This window comes from Chiloscyllium plagiosum, unplaced genomic scaffold, assembly GCF_037043375.1.
Source record: "Chiloscyllium plagiosum isolate Xiang-an unplaced genomic scaffold, Cpla_swu_hap1 HiC_scaffold_12, whole genome shotgun sequence".
Taxonomy (NCBI): Eukaryota; Metazoa; Chordata; class Chondrichthyes; order Orectolobiformes; family Hemiscylliidae; genus Chiloscyllium; species Chiloscyllium plagiosum.
In genome coordinates, this window is record NW_028270150.1 from 69,262,433 (window position 1) to 69,282,498 (window position 20,066).

General features: G+C 37.7%; 1 protein-coding gene across 3 annotated transcripts in view; it reads right to left on the reverse strand.

The window, feature by feature from the left end:
• tab3 (TGF-beta activated kinase 1 (MAP3K7) binding protein 3) overlaps nt 1–20,066 on the reverse strand; it is a 133,845-nt gene that overhangs the window by 34,965 nt on the left and 78,814 nt on the right. For 2 of the 3 annotated variants that reach the window (XM_043700739.2, XM_043700740.2), the window contains exons 2-5: nt 18,419–18,614; nt 11,824–13,339; nt 9,438–9,598; nt 2,280–2,373 (exon numbers count right to left, since the gene is read on the reverse strand). In XM_043700739.2, coding sequence (XP_043556674.1) covers nt 2,280–2,373; nt 9,438–9,598; nt 11,824–13,339; nt 18,419–18,520 — 1,873 coding nt within the window. In that variant the 5' untranslated portion in view covers nt 18,521–18,614. The remainder of the gene's footprint in view (nt 1–2,279; nt 2,374–9,437; nt 9,599–11,823; nt 13,340–18,418; nt 18,615–20,066) is intronic. The other variant, XM_043700741.2, reaches the window with a different exon arrangement.

Genomic DNA, 20,066 nt, shown 5'->3' on the forward strand with positions numbered 1-20,066 from the left:
TACACCCTTTGATCCAAACTAACACTACGGAGATACGCCTTTGATCCAAACTAACATTATGGAGATACACCCTTTGATCCAAACTAACATTATGGAGATACACCTTTTATCCAAACTAACACTACGTAGAAACACCTTTGATCCAAACTAACATTATGGAGATACCTCTTTGATCCAAACTAACATTATGGAGATACATCTTTGATCCAAACTAACATTATGGAGACACACCTTTGATCCAAACTAACACTATGGAGACACACCATTGATCCAAATGAAAAGGATGGAGTTACACCTTTGATCCAAACTAGCATTATGGAGATACACCTTTGATCCAAACTAACACTCTGGAGACACACCTTTGATCCAAACGAACAGTATGGAGATACACCTTTGATCCAAACTAACATTATGGAGACACACCTTTAATCCAAACTAATACCACGGAGATACGCCTTTGATCCAAACTAACAACTATGGAGTAAAAACCTTGATCCACACTAACACCATGGAGATACGACTTTGACTCCCGCCACAGCATGGGTGAAAGATTAATTGAATTAATAAATAAATAAATACAGAATTTAAAAATTGGCCCAAGGATCATGCAAATGATTAGTGATTTTTCTAAAAATCCATCTAGTTTACTAAAGTTCTTTCAGGATGGAAATTTGTTATCCTGACCTCGTCTGTCTGTTATGTTATTGCAGACCCACAGTAAGGCAGTGGTTTCTTTAGTGTCCTCTGACATTTTCAAGGGGAATTCAGGACAGGCATGTCCCATGAAAGAATAAAGAATAAGTTGCACAACCACTAAAAGACAGAACAGGCTCAACAGGCCAAATGTTCTGTTGCTACATTGCTGCAAACACTTGTGTGTGTTGTAAATGCAAACAAATGAAACAGGAGAATGTTCAAGTAGAGTACTGACAAAAAAAAGTAAAACAACAACAAAGTTTCACAAGTCAGATATGAGTTGAGATAACATGAGTGTTCTGTGCTCAGGTAGCTACATTTTTTGAGTGTCCTCTGGTTCGTGATTTAAACCTTCAGTTTGGATCACGTTCAATTCCACAGACAAGCTCTAAATAATCACCAAGACATTGGATTTTCACCTCTTAGCTCATGTGTTACTGAAACTTTCATCCATGATTCTGCTAACTTTAGTTTTCAAATTCCAATGCACTCCTGGTTGGCGTCACATCTTCCACTCTTCTTAAACTTTATCTTATTCAGAACTACATGCTAGCTAGAATAACTAGCACGAAGTCCAAACTCTGCTCAGCCCTCAACCCTGTCCTCACTGATCTACATTAGTTTCCAGTTAAGAAATGCCTTAATTTCAAGTTCCTATCCTTGTTTTCAGATTGTTCCAAGGCCTTACCACTCCCCATTTCTGTGATCACCTTCAGCCTGACAGCTCTTTTAAGATTCTTACATTTCTCTAATTCTATACCCATATGCATTTCCAGTTTTAATTGCTCCACTAACTGTGATTGTGCCTCATGTTACCTCAAGCCCATAGGCTGAAATGTCCGCCTAACTCTCTCTACATTGTTTTCTTCCTTTAAATCATTCCTTAAAACCTACTTCTTCTGCTAAGCTTTTCTATATTGGTAGAATAAAACAGGCCCTAAAGGGGCTCATGCTCAAATTGTATTTGACATGACTCCAGTGAAGGACATACAGAAGATTTTACCACATTACAAATTACTGTATAAATGCAAATGTTCATAAACAAACTGTAAATTTATCACAGTAGCAGATGATACTGAAAGTGTACTGGTTAGTCATAGCTGAAAGAACAACATTTACATTTTGTGCAAATTTTATGAGAAAAAAATATACTATACACCTGAAATGTTGTGTTTCCTTTACAAATGCCGACTGAATTTCAGTTTTTAAAACAATGCTTTTGTCTAAGTAACAGGTGTTACAGAGAGACGGCTGAGTGGTCCAAGGTTCCAGACTCAAGGCATGTCATTCCTTGCCTTGCTAAAGCTTGGGAAATTCTGATCCTTTTGCATTAACTCTTGTGGCGCAGTAGTGGTGTCCTCACCCCTGGTTCAAGTTCCACCTGCTCCAGAGCTGCGTAATAACATCTCTGAACAGGTTGAAGAGAAAATATCAACACAACTACACAAGGTAATTAGCAAGAATGGTTTTGTTAAGCCTGCTTATCGAGCCAAGCATCAACTGTTATTCACAATGAAGAGTAGGAATGAAAACCCAAGTTAACACATCCCTTACCCTCATGAAATGTAGTAAAGACCACAAACCTCTGGACTGTAAAAGGTCAATTTCTTTCAAAGTACAGTCAATGTCTATTTGAAGTTGTCTGTTTAGGCTTCGCAATCTAGTCATCTCCTCTGGCTGTGAAGACAAAATAGGAAAATACAGATTCCCTAAACTATTAAAAATTTTAAACAATTCAATACACTACTGTACTCAGATTGATGGTCCACAAGATATGACTAAGATGCTGCCTTGGATAATAGTAGTTGATATTACAAGTACCAAATCTATAAGGAGAATCTGATATTTCTGTTTTGACACAACTTCTTTTTAGAGGTGGTGTCTGAAATAAGGCAATACCACAATAATAATGACTTTTCAGAAATCAGACACATGTTTGGTTTCCATATTGTGACAGCTATACTACATCATCATCGCAGGACCTTTGTGTAACAATTCCACAATTTGAGTGACAAAATAATACTGATATTCTACTGTTCAAATTTTAAAAATCACTTCTAAACATGGATTTACAAAACCGAACCAAATTGATAATAACCAATTGGTCTTGTAGAATCGTTATCTTCAAATTATCAGTACTCAATTTGAATCACTAGCTTCTGTAAATGATGATGCATTTGAAGTGTAGCAGTCAGGTAATCGGGTAGCACGGATTAGGTAACCAATTCAGCAAGAACAAAAATCCTTCATGCTCATCTATTTACTGTAATCTAACTTAATAGATCATTAAATAACCCAATAGGAAATCTTGCTTTCAATGTGGAAAATTCTAACGTAAGATTCAATGCAAGGAATTGAAAATAATTCTTTCCCCAATAAATCATGTAAGGAATTTGGAGCTACATTATCTCTCCAAACCACAATGTGAGAGAAGAATAAATGAAGCATTTTAAAAGGATCAGGAAAATAACAAATGAACCAAAATGGTCATAGGTGAGAGGGAAAAGTGCCATGTGAATTATAAGTCAACTTGACTACCAACAGTCAATATCATAGTACTTCTCAGCTTGGGAAAGCAGAAAACCAGCTTAGATTATGAAGACTGAGTGAACCAATAATTATTAGTCCCATTCAGTAGCCAATCAAAAAGCGATGAGATAAGGCATTTATCTCATCACGAGTTCCTAGACTTTCAAGCAATAGGACATCTTTGAAAAGTAAAAACGACTCTCTGCAACCTACGGCCGAAGTACAAGAAAATCAGAAAATAACTCCACCACAGCTTTGTGTTCGTTTGTCAGAAATAATCTGTTACAGAACCAAGACATGACCTAAGCATGTCTCAGAGGTCTGGGTGGCCTGTTCTCTCATGTCAGTACTCTATCAACTTCAGTTCAAAAGATTAAGTGAAAGTGTTTAAATTAATTTGGATGGAACTAGATGAAATCAATTTTATTCTTACAATTCACTTGCTAACTTTTCTGTCTGCCTGCTATACTTTAATATGTGGACATGTTCCATCAGTTTGCTGGATAGACAAAAAGCTATTGCTACCATTTAACAATTTTTGATAAAGGAAATATTGAGGGAACAATGCTTGAACAGCCAGTTGTGTCTCAGATATAAACACAAATGTGATAGATTTGCAGGAATCTGCAATGTGTGGAAGCTTAAACTAATTTAAGATCATATAATTTTCTCTGCAAAATTATGGTGGAATTGTTCAAAATACTAGCAACATGGTGGAACCCAAAATTTAAATAGCTGGATAAGAATTGATACCAATTTGCATAATACTGTATATACTCGTGTAAAAGTTGATCTCATGTAAAAGTCAACCCCATTTTTTTGGCCAAGAAATCTTGTATTTTTCATAGATCTCATGTAAACGTTAACCCTACTATATCACATTATAAACTTCTCACAAAGAAAACTGCATGTTCCCATTAACCCACTTAAATGAAATCTCATTCATTCATTCATACTGGGAACCCTACTCATTGCTTTGTTTACTATATTGTGTCTCTACTCATTCATTCATCTACCTAGCCCACTTGGTTTACTACAGCATGTTTTGATTCATTCATTCATTCAGACGGGTACTAAGTTTGTCTGTACTTATCGCTCTTGGTTCACCATACATTCAGAAGTTAATATCATTAAAAGGTTAATCATTTTAATTGTGCAATTATATCTGAATAAAAATGAGATATATTAGTTACATTTACCTTTCATTCTTTGACAAATTTGTTAATGTTGTTGAGGTTCATTACATACGAGATGATGCAATAAGGCAAGATTTAGGATGCACAGGATGGGGAAGGAAACTGCAGGGGATGGACACAATTGAAATGTGGAGCTTATTCAAGGAACAGCTACTGTGTGTCCTTAATAAGTGTGTACCTATCAGGCAGGGAGGAAGTGGTCAAGTGAGGAAGCTGTGGTTTACTAAAAAAGTTGAATCTCTTAAAAAATTGTTAAATGGTAGCAATAGCAATAGCTCAAGAGGAAGAAGGCAGCTCGCTCATGCTAGGATGAGATGTGAAGGCTCAGATAGAGCATTTGAGAATTACAAGTTAGCCAGGAAGGACCTAAAGAGAGAGTTAAGAGGAGCCAGGGGGAGGGACATGAGAAGTCGTTGGCAGATAGATAAAGGAAACCCCTAAAGCATTCTATAGGTATATCAGACATAAAATAATGGCTAGAGTAAGATTAGGGCCAATCAAGGACAGAAATGGAAAGTAGTGCATGGAGTCTGAGGAGATAGCAGAAGGGTTGAATGAACATTTTTCGTCAGTATTCACACTAGAAAAAGACAATGCTGTCCTGGAGAATACGGAGTTACAGGCTACTATACTAGACAGGATTGAGGTTCACAAGGAGGAGGTGTTAGCAATTCTATCAAGTGTGAAAATAGACACGTCTCCTGGGCTGAATGGGGTTTATCCTAGGATTCTCTGGAAAGCCAGGAAGGAGATTGCAGAGCCTTTGGCTTTGATCTTTACGTTATCATTGTCTACAGGAATAGTACCAGAAGGCTGGAGGATAGCAAATGTTGTTCCCTTGTTCAAGGAGGGGAGTAGAGACAACCTGGTAAATATAGACCAGTGAGCCCTACTTCGGTTGTGGGTGAAGTGTTGGAAAAGGTTATAAGAGGTAGGATTTATAATCATCCAGAAAGGAGTAAGTTGATTAGGGATAGTCAACACAGTTTTGTGAAGGGTAGGTCATATCTCACAAATGTTATTGAGTTCTTTGAGTTGGTGACCAAACAGGTTGATGAGGGTAAAGCAGTTGACGTGGTGTATATGGATTTCAGTAAGGCGTTTGATAAGGTTCCCCATGGTAGGCTATTGCACATAGTACAGAGGCATGGGATTGAGGATGATTTAGCTGTTTGGATCAGAAATTGGCTAGCTGAAAGAAGACAGAGGGTGGTGGCTGTTGGGAAATGTTCATCCTCGAGTTCAGTTCCGAGTGGTATACCACAAGGATCTGTTTTGGGGCCACTGCTGTTTGTCATTTTTGTAAATGACCTGGATGAGGGCAGGGTTAGTACATCTGTGGATGACACTAAGATCAGTGGGGTTGTGGATAATGACAAAGGATGTTGCAGGTTACAGAGGCACATAGATAAGCTGTAGGAGCTCGGCTGAGAGGTGGCAAATGGAGTTTAATGCGGAAAAGTGTGAGGTGATTAACTTCGGAAGGAGCAACAGGAATAAAGAGTACTGGGCTAATGGTAAAATTCTTGGTAGTGTAGATGAGCAGAGAGATCTCTATGCACATAGATTCCTGAAAGTTGCCACCCAGGTTAATAGGGTTGTTTAGAAGGCATATGATGTGTTAGCGTTTATTGACAGAGGGATTGAGTTTCAGAGGTCATGTTGCAGGTGCAGAAAAATCTGGTACGGCCACACTTTGAGACTTTCGTACAGTTCTGATCACCACATTACAGGAAGGACATGGAAAGCTTTGGAAAGGGTTTAGAGGAGATTTACTAGGATGTTGCCTTGTTTGGAGGGAAGGTCATATGACGAAAGGCTAAGGGACTTAAGGCTGTTTTTGTTAGAGAGAAGGTTGACAAGTGACTTAATACAGGCATAGAAGATAATCAGAGGGTTCGATATGGTGGAGAGTGAGAGCCTGTTTCCTCAAATGGTGATGGCTAGCATGAGGGGACATAGCTTTAAATTGAGGGGTGATAGATATAGGACAGATGTCAGAGGTAGTTTCTTTACCCAGAGTAGTAGGAATGTGGAATGCCCTGCCTATAACAGTAGCAGACTCATCAACGTTAAGGGCATTTAAATAGTCATTGGATAAACATATGGATGAAAATTGAATAGTGTAGGTTAGATGGGCTTCAGATTGGTTCCACAGGTCGGCGCAACCTCGAGAGGCGAAGAGCCTGTACTGTTCTCTGTTCTATGAGAGTAAATGGGAGGTAAATGGAAGAATTTGTGGGAAAGTTCAAGACGCTTACACATTCAGAATTTAATACATGTTTCATTTTAAGTGTGCCATTATACCAGGCCATGACGATGTTGAACAGGGTGATTTTGTAGGATTTCAATGAATTTTCGACATGTTAAATTTTCATACCGGTATGCATAAATAAAATTTACTACCAGAATTTATTCTTGTTTTTCTTGCTCTTATCCAGTAATTACCTTTACTGTAATAAATTGTACTGTTCTTCTTTACCCCGGATTAGTTGGGCGATCAAATCGACTTCTCTAATAATATGGTATTTTGAACTGCAGCATGAGTTTCTGCCCCTCAAAACTAATGTCCATGTAACAGTCGACCCCAGAAACTGAACCTTTAAACATAGTCTAAAAAATGTGACTTTTACAGTCGTATACACAGTCTGTTCAAATCAAAGGAGGTGACAACCAAGTGGTAGTATCGCTGGACTTTTAATCCAAGGACTCAGGTAATGTTCTGGGGTCCTGGATTCAAATCCTGCCATGGCAGATGATAGAATTTGAATTCGATAAAAATCTGGAGTTAAGAGTCTAATGATGACCATGAAACCACTGTCAATTGTTGGTAAGAACCTTCTGGTTCAGCGATGTCCTTTAGGGAATGAAACTGCCATCTTACCTGGTCTGGCCTATATGTGACTCCAGACCCACAGGAATATAGTTGACTCTTAACTGTGACAATTAGGGATGGGCAATAAATGCTGGCCTAGCCAGCGAGGCCCATATCCTGTGAATGAATGAATAAAAAAAAGAAAAAAAGCCATTCAGCCTAAGTAATCTATGTCAGCATTACATTCTACTCAAGCCTTCTCCCAGCTTTTCTCATCTAAATCTATCATATCTACCTATTCTCTCTTCTACCTCAATGCTCATCAATTTGTTTCAAACTCTCTGCATCGAGGCAAAATCCACACTGTCACCACACTCTATGTAAACAAGTTTGTTCTGAATTCACTATTGGATTTCTTGGTGACTATCTTACTTTGACGGCTTCTATTTAAACTCTGCCACCTAACAGGAAGCATTATAACCATTTCTACATCCATCCAAAATTTACTGATTTCATACACAGATACTTGCAAACAAATGTACAGTTTAGAAAAGTTATTTTGGCCTTAAAATAGTTTAAACAAACTCAATTAGTAAATTTGAACCTGCAAGTGGACCTTTATTTTCCTCCCCTTTTGTGTAATTGATGATTATTAACCTCACACAAGCCCCCATTTATGTCATCCAGTTAGACAGCGCAAGCAGCATAACAAGCAGCCAATCTTGAAGAAACTGAAAGATGCTACATCATCTTAAATCAGTTAGAAAATTTTTAAATGTTAAGATTTCAATAATAAACATTAAATCTTAAGCGAAAACTATAATGAGTCAGTAGCACTTTCCAACATCAGTAAAGACTTGAGTTAATTCATGGACTTGTTCAATGTTGATTCAAGCACACAAATTAGAAGTCTGTTTCATGGATATCACTATTGGACTTTGATGTCCCCTATGAAGTGACAATAATTATGACATTTTAATCCTAAAACATATGCAACTTGAAAAAAAACAAGGTAAATGGGTCCTGGTATATTGTACTGAGAACAGCAAAAGGGAGTTGCTAGCAAAATGTTTATTGTCCATGTCTAATTTGCCCAGGGGAAGCTTGAGACTTCTGGAACCAATGTTTAAATGGTCCAGAATTCTGTAAGGTGGAACTTTCCAGAATTTAACTCATTGGTGACATGACACATGTCACAGGAAACATGACACATGTCCAAGCTGAAAAGAAGAAAACCTTGGAACTGATGACATTGCCATGCATCTGCTACGCTTTTCCTCTCATTTGAAACCAATTTGATAAAGTTACAATGCACCAAGGCCGTACTGTGCTGTAAATAAAACTAATATAGGTATAATATTTAACTGTTTTTCAGGAGATAAAATGTATTGACTGAGCTGCAAATTAACCTATTACTGTTGATTGTTCTCTCAGTAAATAGTTTATCTTTTGCATATGTACAAGAGAGCTAATGATTTTCTATTTCAACCAGAATACTATCCAATACATTTTTACTAGGCAGTCCAGAAAATATGGTTTAATTTGATAATAGTCTGTCTATCACTGAAATCCAGTAACTTTCCTGAAAACAACTATATTAATTTAATATTTGCAAACACTCTAATTACTTCACAAAAAATAAATCATTTAGAGTCCGATTACTTGATTAGTTTTTGACTTCCAAAATCTCAAAGCTGTATTACACAAAAGTAGGATGTTACTCATGCCAAATCCATAATCCATGTCTAAACTGCTGAGGGCTTTCACTCCTTTGCTCACTGAAAAGTATGGATTGCATGGATGTACACTGAAATGGGAATAAATATTCAATATACATGTTGAAGAGTTTGCAAAGTACAATACAAGCATCCATGCAACCTATCATGAGGGTGTTCTAATTGAACCAAGAAAGACGGTTGTTCAATGGTACTAAATCAATTTGAGAGTTCAATAGCAGCTTAGCTTTGAATGAAGCAGATGGGCGGGTCAGGTAGGATGCCTTTCCATTACCATTGTGAAACTGACGTACAGTTTTAATAAAATGCCTTCACAAACAGGAACTGATGGCCTCCAAAGGGTATGATACAAGGGTATGAAACAGATCAACTTAAGATCAAGAACCACAAAGTTAAAGCCTATTCTATTGAAATATCCAAATTATTCGCTTCCCAAATAAACATCATTTAGAGTAGTGGCCTTACTGTCGGTATTGATGTGTTGGAGTTCACTCTCCTCAGCCGTCGTTGCATTAAATCATATTCCATTTCATTGACCTCAGCCTTCAGCTTCTCCAGCTTTTGCTTTTCCAGATTTAGTTCTTTTAGTAATCGCTCCATTCGAGCTCTCTGATGAAGCAATAGTGCTGAATACACATCGTAAAAATCAGTTAAGAGCAAAAAACGTGACAGCTAGCTTAGTCAGACAAGCGTAATAATTAGCACTAAGTAGAGAAATGACCCTGGTTAAACCAAGGTTGACAAAGTTAAATAAACTATTCTCTAAGCATTTCTTTTCACTGACAAGAAAATGTAAAAAAAAACTAATTGTCTGTTGTCAGTGACTCAAGCATGCAGAATAACAAGTACATCAAGTTGAGAATTTTTTTTGTACATTCAGAGTCATTATAAAAATAAAATTCAAAGGCTCACTTTGCATCGAGGAACGTATTTACTTTCAGCTGATTACTTATAACCCTCTTAAGTGACAGCACAGCTAAGTCAGCAATTCTTGCCAATGTCGGCTACAGTGGGTTGATAAAATGATTAAGACTCAATCATTCCCGCAGGAATACACTATAAACTATTGCATATTTAAATGAATAATAGTTTAACTCTACAATCTCTGAAGCACTGCAGCCTGAAAATCCTTCACAATGATATTCACATAAACAATTCTTATGATTGTTCATGCCAATTAACATTGCATAGGTGTCAAATCTGGTCATGTTATAATGTGATTTACTCACTTAAGTGACAAACTTTAATGTGAAAGTTTAGTTTTAATACTGTAATGATTAATTTTGTATCTGAACTTCTGATCCTATATTTTACTATTCATTCTGGCCCAAATTACCTATGAAAAGCAAATTTTCCATTACAAAAATACCAAGCACCAAAAACATACGTCAGAATTACTGCAGAGTAACAGCTGAAAGATAATCAGAAAATTAGTGCCATGATCCAAAACTAAAACACAAAATTTGATGCATGATAATTTAGCCTAATTAAACAATGACAAATAAAGATGTAGAAAGAGTCCCTTAGGCTCATCATGCCTGTGTCAACTATTTAATAACAAGTTTTCCTATTAGTCCCTGCTCTTTTCCCCATAGTCCAATAAATATTTCCCTCTAGGTACTTAATAGGTGTAGGACGTGTGACTGCCAAATGAGACATTTTATTGTAAAACTGAATGATTATTTCCACCTTAATGTCTGTAATCTGAGGTCAGGCACAATGCAGTAGATACACCAAGCTATACAAAAATCCACTTGACATGTTTACTAAATTACTTCACAACTTTGGGACTCAAAAGAGTCGGTGCTCTTTTTTCACACAAAGAAAAAGTGTCACCTGCAAGCAAGCATCGAGAAAGGTTTTAAAAAGCTCTGGTGAGGTGAGGTGAGGAGAGGTGCATCTCAAATTTTGAAATTAAAGCTACAAGCTTGACAACTTTTTCAGCAGAAAAAGGGTGAAATTCAAAACCCAGAGTGGATGGTGGTGGAGATCATCCAAAACGTAGAAAGTAAGACAGGAACAGGGAATGACACTAGCCAATCCGACTTATTCTTCCAAATTGCACATTATCTCCAATTGTATGCCTTCCTTTAATCACAGACAAATAAATATTGTTCACAATTATCTATATTAATTTTAAATAATCAACTTACATCTCCTTGATGAAGCCCTACAGTAACTCCTATTTATTTCCAGAAGGTGAAGGTGGAGTGCTAAACTTGCTTTGCCAGTGTTAAAATTATCATACAACCCATGTTCTTCCAACTGTCAAGCTAAATAAAGTTATGAAGTTTAGACTGAGAATATTGCTGGCAATCTTCCGCATTCTCCCTTCAAAAACACACCTGATGTTTGTTAAGTTACCATAAAGAATACGGAGCAGTGGTAGCTAAGTGGGTCAAGATACAGATAAACATGACCTGATTCAACAATGGAACTTGCATGAGGGGGTGAAATAGCCTGTAACTCCTAATATTTTGTACTTAATTTTCTAGCAGAAAATGAAGTAAGCTCTTAAAAACTGTTTTGACAGTGCATGAATCAAAATTGTTTTCCAAGCACAACTGGATAACCAACCAAAACAGTCTAACATTTTGCCTTCATATTGATCTATGTTATTAATAAGTGCAATACGTGGTGAAATAACTCAGTCTACCACAAACGTATGATTTTTATTCCCAATTTACAATCAGAAATTAGTATCAAGTTGCAACATATATCCAAAATACCTTGAAACACATTGCCTATCTCACATGCATGGTGTAAATTGCATGAGACCATTCAAAACTTAACTTGTACCCTTGCAATACAATGAATAAAAATGCCTACGTTTTGTGAAAGCGTACAGTACCTTGAGTATAAGCATAGTCATCTGACCCAGAACTCGATTTTCTCCGCTGCTCCTCATTTCGTTTATTGACACTAGATCCTGTTACTGCTGATATTGGTTGTATGGGTTCTGGGGCTCCTGGATGCTCTCCATGGCAGTCAACTAAATTCAAGATGCTCCCAGGTTCAAAAGTAGGTGATGCTACACCTCTTGAAATTGAAGGTGGTCTATTTGGGGAAACTGTAATTTTGAAAGTATATTTAGTATTTGGCTGAGTTACAACTACACGAGGAGAGTTCACTTGGTTACTGCCAGCAGTTGTAGACCTAGGTCGTGATGGTTGATGATGAATATATGTGGGTGGTACGGTATACACTGGCTGTGGTTGAACAACGCTCATCTGTCCAGACATTCCTCTTGATGGTGAGCTAGAAGGTGAATTGGTGGCAATATATAGCGTAGGCTGATTCCGTAAAGCAGGTTGATTACTTACGGGGGACGAACTTCGAGTAATGTTAACACCAGGTCTTTGGGGTGTTTCCAATTTGATTTCTATTTGATTTTTCATAGGACCTTTGGACAATCCAGACACCGAATAAGGGATGTAGGGCAGTGACTGACTGCCTTGCTGTGGATAATTCTGTGGGGGCTGGTACGGAAGGTGCGTCATTGTGGGAGAACTAATAGGCATGAAGACATGTGAAGTCTGATGACCTTGTTGGTTTGCTTGTACTTGATGCTGGGGAGAACTGTACGGCGAGCTGAACTGTGATGGAGGTGGTGATCGAAATGCCTGCTGAGGAAGCTGAGGCTGCTTCGGAGAATACTGAGAAGGTTGATAGGTCTGCTGTGGTTGATAAACAGGTGGAGGATGATGATTATACTGTGGAAGAGGACATTGGCTAGAAGTCCAAGCTGTGTTCTGAGGAGTCTGTCGTCCAGATGCTGGCCTAATGTAAATAGAATTACCAATCCCATAGGGAGTATTCTGCATCTGTGATGGACCACCATGTATGTGCAAAGCAGTAGGAGTAGTCTGACCAGATGGCACATTCTGTGACAAGGTTACGGTAATAGGGTTCATGGTGTACCGAGGTATGGGCTGATATGTTGGAGAAAGACCTTGCATAGGTGATGTGTTCATGCTTGGTTGAAGGGACGTTGGCTGTTGAGACTGTGGGGGAGGCGTACCTGTATTCCGTCCCTGGTCATTTACAAAGAAAGGATTGAATCCAGATGGATTAGCTACAATTGCAGGGGCAGAATGTGGCTCCTGTATAAGTCGCACAAGTGGTTTACCACTTCCACGCTGAGGATCAATGTGGCCATCACTTGTGCTGTGGACCAGCGTTCGACCCCCATTGATTTGACCACCATCCCCTGCCTGGTATGTTGCTGGAGGCTGGATACCCAGATTAATCTGCAGCATGTGGTTTCTGCTCATTCTGGCGTCATCAGGGCTGTGGTACTCCCCATAAAGGTATTTGCTGCTTTCTTGGGCAAGTGCCAAACAACAGGCTTCCAGATTACTGTTATTCTTAATTTAAAGAGAAATTAAAAATAAGTTATTTTTGTTCTACTGCAGCTTAAAAGTAACACATGGACAGTTTCAAACATTCAAATTCTAATATGAATCCAATGTACAAGAGCAAAATATTGATCAAATAATGTCATAAAGTTTAAAATCACTGGAGGTATTACAAGTACTATACAATGCCATGATAAGGAAGAGGTGGTACCAGCTATTCTATTTTGCTAATTAGCAAGGAAGTGTCAAGTTATTTTAAATTGTGACAAATATTAAACTTCTAAGAATTGAGAAATAAGAAGTAAACTTTTGAGGATGTATTTTCAATAGCCTAGCCATTTGGAGTCAAAATACAGATCAAGCAGGAAAAACAAAAGCCATTTTGCATACGCTACTCTGGGCTACACAGTGCTCACACTACTTATTGCTGTGAATAGCTTTAAATCCCAGTTTATCAATACCCTCAGAATATAGGGACATTCAAAAAAATCTGAAATAGACTTTAACTTTGCACTTCATGCATTTTCTGTGCTTTTTAAACCTTGCTTTTTTTAAAGGATATGTCTGAGGCAAATACAGCAAATGCTGGCTACCCTTGGTACCTTGTTCTGAAACTTATTCTTCACTTCTAATATAAACTGTGCATGAAAGTGAACTTTTCAATTGATATGGGATGGGGTGTCGGACGGAAAGAGGTATTACAGTAAAGTCCTACACTAGCCATATATTTGGCAGAATGGGAAAATTAGCGAATAATTTGGAATACATTTTTCTCCTCTCGTTCAAATAGTGACCAGATAAATTTACTGACTAAGATCAGCTAAATTAAAGGAGGAGTCAAACATCAATTTAATCTATGCTGTTCAAATACCTTACCATGGGGGTGCATGCTTCAGTGCACCATTGGGAAGTGCCATCTCTGCAAAAGGAATGGAAATGGGAAATGGAGCACTAGCTCATATCCACTCTGTAGCATGTTCAAATGACAAAAACTCAGGTTTGAAGAAAATCTAATACAACCCTTAAACTAGTGTATCGAACAGTGCAAAGTTTATGCTGACCAGCAAATCAGAACAACAGTGTTTTGACTATCACAATTATCCAGGTTGATATTATGATATATAAAACACTATTAACTTTTTTCCTGATTAATTACTATTTAATAAAAAATGATTGGTTATCCACAAATCAAAATTTATAAGCTTCATGCTCTGTATTTTGTCCATGCCATGTATCAGTGTACTGTACAGCAGATCATGATCTGTTATTCAGGGTTACCAAGGTGGCAAGATAGACAGACAATTCAAACAAACTTCAGAAGGATGCAATGTCGTTTTTAGCAACTTAAATTCCAACTATTCTAGAATGATGGATCATCACAATTACCACAGAAAAAAGACAAAGAAAAATTAATATGGACAGTTTTCATTCAAACCCTGGTAGATGTGATTCCACTGTACAAATCAGACACCATTCAGTACGATATTGGAAGTTTTCTTGAGTACATTACACTGTGGAATTTCTTTATTCATTCATGATATGTGGGTGCTACTGGCTGAATTACTGAAGTCCATTTGTTGTGGGCACATCCACAATGCTAGTAAGGAAGAAATGCCAGGATTTTCAACCAACACTGAAGGAACAGCAATATATTTCCAAATCAGATGGGGAATGGCTTGGATGGAACTTGTAAATAGTGGTGTTCACATGCATCTGTTGCACATGTCCTTCTAGATGGTAGCATGTATGGTAGGTGCTATCAAAAGAGGTTTGGTGAGTTGCTGCAGTGTATCTTGTAGATGGAGCACACTGCTGCTCCTGAAAGTCAGTGTTTCTTGATATGAAGCAAAACAAGCTACTGAATGGAGTCAAGCTTGAGTGCTGTTGTCGCTGCTGTCATTCAGATAAGTGAAGAGTATTCTCTTACGCTCCTAACTTATGTCCGAGAGATAGTGGACAGCATTAGGGAGATAGGAGGTGAGTTACTCACTGCAGGATTCCTGGACTCTGACCTGCTCTTGCAGCCACTACTTTTAAATGGTTAGTCCAGTTCACTTTACACACTCCCAGGATGTTCACATGGGAAAATTTGGTGATGCTATTGAAAGGGGCGGTAGTTAAATTCTCTCTTGTTGGAGATAGTCATTACCTGGCAATTATGTAATACAAATATTATTGGTCACTCGTCAGTCCAATACCTGGATATTGTCCAGAGCTTGCTGCATTTGGACATTAACTGATACTGTATCTGAGGAGTCACAAATAGAGCTAAAAAATTCTGCAATCATCAGTGAACTTCCCCACTTCTGATCTTTGATTGGAGCAGTTGAAGGTGGTAGGGCCCAGGTTACAATGCTGAGGAATTCCTTAAGGGTGTCCTGAAGCTCAGATAATTGACTTCAAATAACTGCAGTTATCTTACCACACTCTATGTATGATTCCAATCAGTGGACAGACCCCACCACCACTGCCCCTGCCCCTGCCCCTTCCCCTTCCCCCCACCCCCCAACTTTCTACTGACTTCAGTTTTGCTCAGTTTCTCCCTGCCACACTCAGTCAAATGTGCACTCTCACTGCAAATGCATACTTTATGTCAAGGCTGTCACTCTCAACTCACCTCTGGAAATCAGCTCATTTATCCATGTTTGAACCAAGAGCTTAGTGGCCCTGGCAAAACTCAGCAAGCAAGATATTATTAAGCAAGTGTTGCTCATAACACTTTCCATCACTTTACTGATTATCAAGAGTAAAGTGACAGAGCAATAGTTAACAGGATTGGATTTGTCTGTTTCATGTGCACAGGATATACCTGGGCAATTTTCCACATTATTGGGTAGATGTCAGTTTTATCACTGCACAGGAACAACAGTAAAAGATAGCATACTGATGCCATAGTCTTGTCATCCTATCCCTGAATCCTGTATTTCCCATGGTTAACCCACCTAGCCTGCACATCATGAGATACTGGGGCAATTTTAACATGGTCAATCCGTCTGCACATCTTTGGACTGTGGGAGGAAACCCATGCAGACACAGGAAGAATGTGCAAACTCCGCACAGACAGTTGACCAAGGGTGGAATCGAGTTAAAAGCCCTTAAACTCCTTGCGACTGATAACTGGGGGAGGGGGAAATTGCAGAGTCCTTGTATATACTTAAGGCTGAGATATGTAGGCCCTTGATCAGTAAGGTAATGAAGGGTTATGGAAATGGTAGGAATGTCAGATCATCCATGATCTTGTTGACTGGCAGAGCAGGTTTGAGGGGCTGAATAGCCAAGTCCTGTTCTTATTTCTTATGGTCTTTTAATTGACAAGAGAATCAAGGGTAATGAAGGGCAGGCAGTTAAATGGAAATAAGGCCGCAATTAGATCAGTCGGATATTATTTATTGGCAGAGCAAGTTTGAAGGGCAAAATGGACTACCCCTGCTCCTTTTCCTATATTCTATGTTCTTAAATCATTTCACAAATATTCATGCTCCATCCTTTGTCCTTAATGTTTTTATGTTATGAGGAACTGTGACATGCTTACAATTAGTTGGGGTATAAATCAGAAATAGAGTCCCAAACATTACATTCCTCATGGCTCCAGAAAATATTTACCATTCTTTGCAGCAGCCCCCCACTTCAACCAAATAAATATTATGCTTCAAATGAAATTAGCTTGTTATTCATCTTCAGGCTTTTCCTTAAAGTGAAAAAAATCTATTCATTTCCATTTTCTGCTTTAAATTCTAATGACTTTTCATTAACTTAATTGTCCTTTGTGTGAAATATTTCCAACACTATTTGGAGATCTACTGTATGCTGCATTTATATTGGCACGATCATAAAAAGTCAAATTATCTTTTACAAATTTGTGAACTTGTTCAATCATTTTACTGCTGAGTTTTTACTCGACAGTTTTCTTCTTAAAATGTTGTAATATATTTGACTACATTATGTTTGCCCTTCATGAATGTCCAACTGAGGACACAGTTGTGCAACACTGACATCTTTTGTCATTTGTGGAGAACTACACTTGTGCCTAGTAACTTCTTCATGGTGATAAACAACAAAAGATGTACATTCCTGGATATATACTGGTTTGGATGGTAGCTGTCCATTATGATTTTGCTTTTCTCACATATAGCCCAAGACAGATCTTTCGTTTTGCTTGTCATATTTCCATCTAATTTTGCATCATAATCTTGATGTCAATTACTCCTATCTTTGGGCTTTTTTCCTGCTTCTGTACTTGTTCAAAATCTTATACATTTCTTAACATTTTCCAGTTCCAACAAACCTTCATTGACCTGATCATTAATTTAATTTCTCTACAGGTGCTGCTAAAGCTGAGCGTTTCCTATATTTTCCATTCTTATTAATAATATTGATTCTTCTCGCGCAGATGATGTTTATCTGAAGTCCTGATAATATTAGTGTCCTTACAAATGGTCTTTAAAATTGTTGATAATGGGTTGTCAGAAATAGAAAACAATCCCTTAAGTGTTTTTGTAAAATATTTTATGAAATGCTGCTACTTCTTAAATTTGATTGTTATTTTGGCTCTAACTTTAACTACTCAGAGTACTGCAAAAATAATATATCATACGAAGCAGAACTTGTCCGTTCAGGTTTTCTTTACATGTCAAATACACGTTTCATCTTTCCAAATAGAGATATACTGTCTTTTGCTTTATTTTATTGAATCTGTTTTGCTGATTGTCATTTTAGGTATATAAACTTCCATATTTGTTCCAAATATTTTGTTATTTTCAATGTATTGTAAGTTATAATGCCTGGAGACATGCAGAATGGAGACAATGTGTCTGGTTACAATGTCAGACAATTAAGTAATAGATAAATAATTTAAACAACTTTACCCATTAATCAAAGATTATCAAGGCCAGAGTTGGAAGTCATTGAGTTAGTTACAATAACCCCTTTACGGCAATAAAAGCTTCCACTTAACATTAACATGAATTACCATCTATACGATAATTTAAAGTAGTACAAAGAAACTAAAACTACATCAAGCTATGACTATGCTATTGTTCCAAAACTAAAATGTATTTAGCAGCTTATGGTTCCCATTTTAAACAGTACCTGCAGCATGCACTGAGACACCACTCCTTCTGGGATCTCAGGGAAGCGCTGCCGGAGATCATGCAAAACCTGAATATCTATTTGCTGGATGCCCTGCGCCATTGCCAGGATTGGATGTATATACTGGAACAGTTACAGGGGATGGATGTCAATGGGCCTGCCAGTGCCTACAGTCCTCCGACCCTTCTGGCATTTTCTGTTCAGAGAGAGAAAGACAAAATATAGTGAAGATTTGAGGAGTGGATAACACAACTGAGTTTTACTGCTAGTTGGAAAAAACAGGCTAGCCTGCAACTCCTCCAGCATCATGGTTTCATAGAATGCAAGCACCTTGAGTTAGAAGTACCCCTAAAAAGGCATGTATTCAAGCACATCAGATGTTTTTAGATGCACAATAATAAATTATAGTTGGAGTTCAGTTACTGTTATGTCATTCAAAATATCCCATAGCATGGAATTTCAAGCTTTGAACAACAATGCAGACTGATGCATGTAAAATATATAGCACAATTTGTGCTAAATGGAAGCATTTCAGGAAATAAAAGATGGAATACCTAGACAGATCCAAGGAGTTGAACCACAGCAAAAGGCCAATTATGTAATCCAGCAAATTAATTTTGAAACTCATTAACTAAGAAGCATAGCTTTCATAATTATTAGTTATAAAGGGGTTCACTCATTTTAGAAATACTCTGCAAAACATGATGATTCAGTGCAATCACAGCAGTACAATCAGAAAAACCTCTTCACTTTCTGCTAACCCTGTTAATTTGAATAAATATACAACATTTACATGCATACTCACTGCACAAATCAAACAAGCTAAATCACATTGTTTAAAAATGAGATTAGCAATTCCTGGGTTTATTAAAGCTGACATTTTTAAAATTGACTGTGGTAGCACTTCATACTGCCAACTTTGTCCATCAGACGCGATGTAAAATGAGCCAATGTGAAACAATTTCTTCCAAGTATATTACCATCAATAAACCAGAGGGCATTCCCACTTCAATTCCATCTTTTGATGCTGGTGCCAGGTCCAAGATGGCCATGTTTTAACATCAAAAGAGCAATTTTAAACCATTCCCGTGTCAGTAATGTTTGCATATGAATCGAGCATGAAAAGAAACTGACTATGTACAGAGGAACCTCAATTATCTGGCATTCGATTGTCCCAATATCAGATTATCCTGCAAGATCGCAAGGTCCTGATGCTTGGCTAAACTATGTTATTCGACATTTGATTATCAGGAATTCGATTAACCGAACGAAACACTCTCCACCAGTGTCCTTTGGAACATCGAGGTTCCTCGATATGTGGTGTCTCAATTAACCTTTCATTTTAAGTACAATACTATAGTGATGTTGCAACAGCTAGAAATAATGTTATCTAAAAAAAACATATAACACATCAGCATTCTCTGGTCTTTCTCATACGTTCACTGTATCAACCTGTATTTATGGGAATTCCACGAGGATAGGAGCCTCTTCAGTGTCACTATGCCCAACAATCCAAAGTTTAGATCTTACCCCATAGTTGTTGTATGCAAACAGTTATTCAATAAAGGCTTCTAGAAGGATAAAACCAAATGGCGACAATATTTAAGATATATCTAAGAAGAAGCTAGAGTATAGAATTGATCAACTA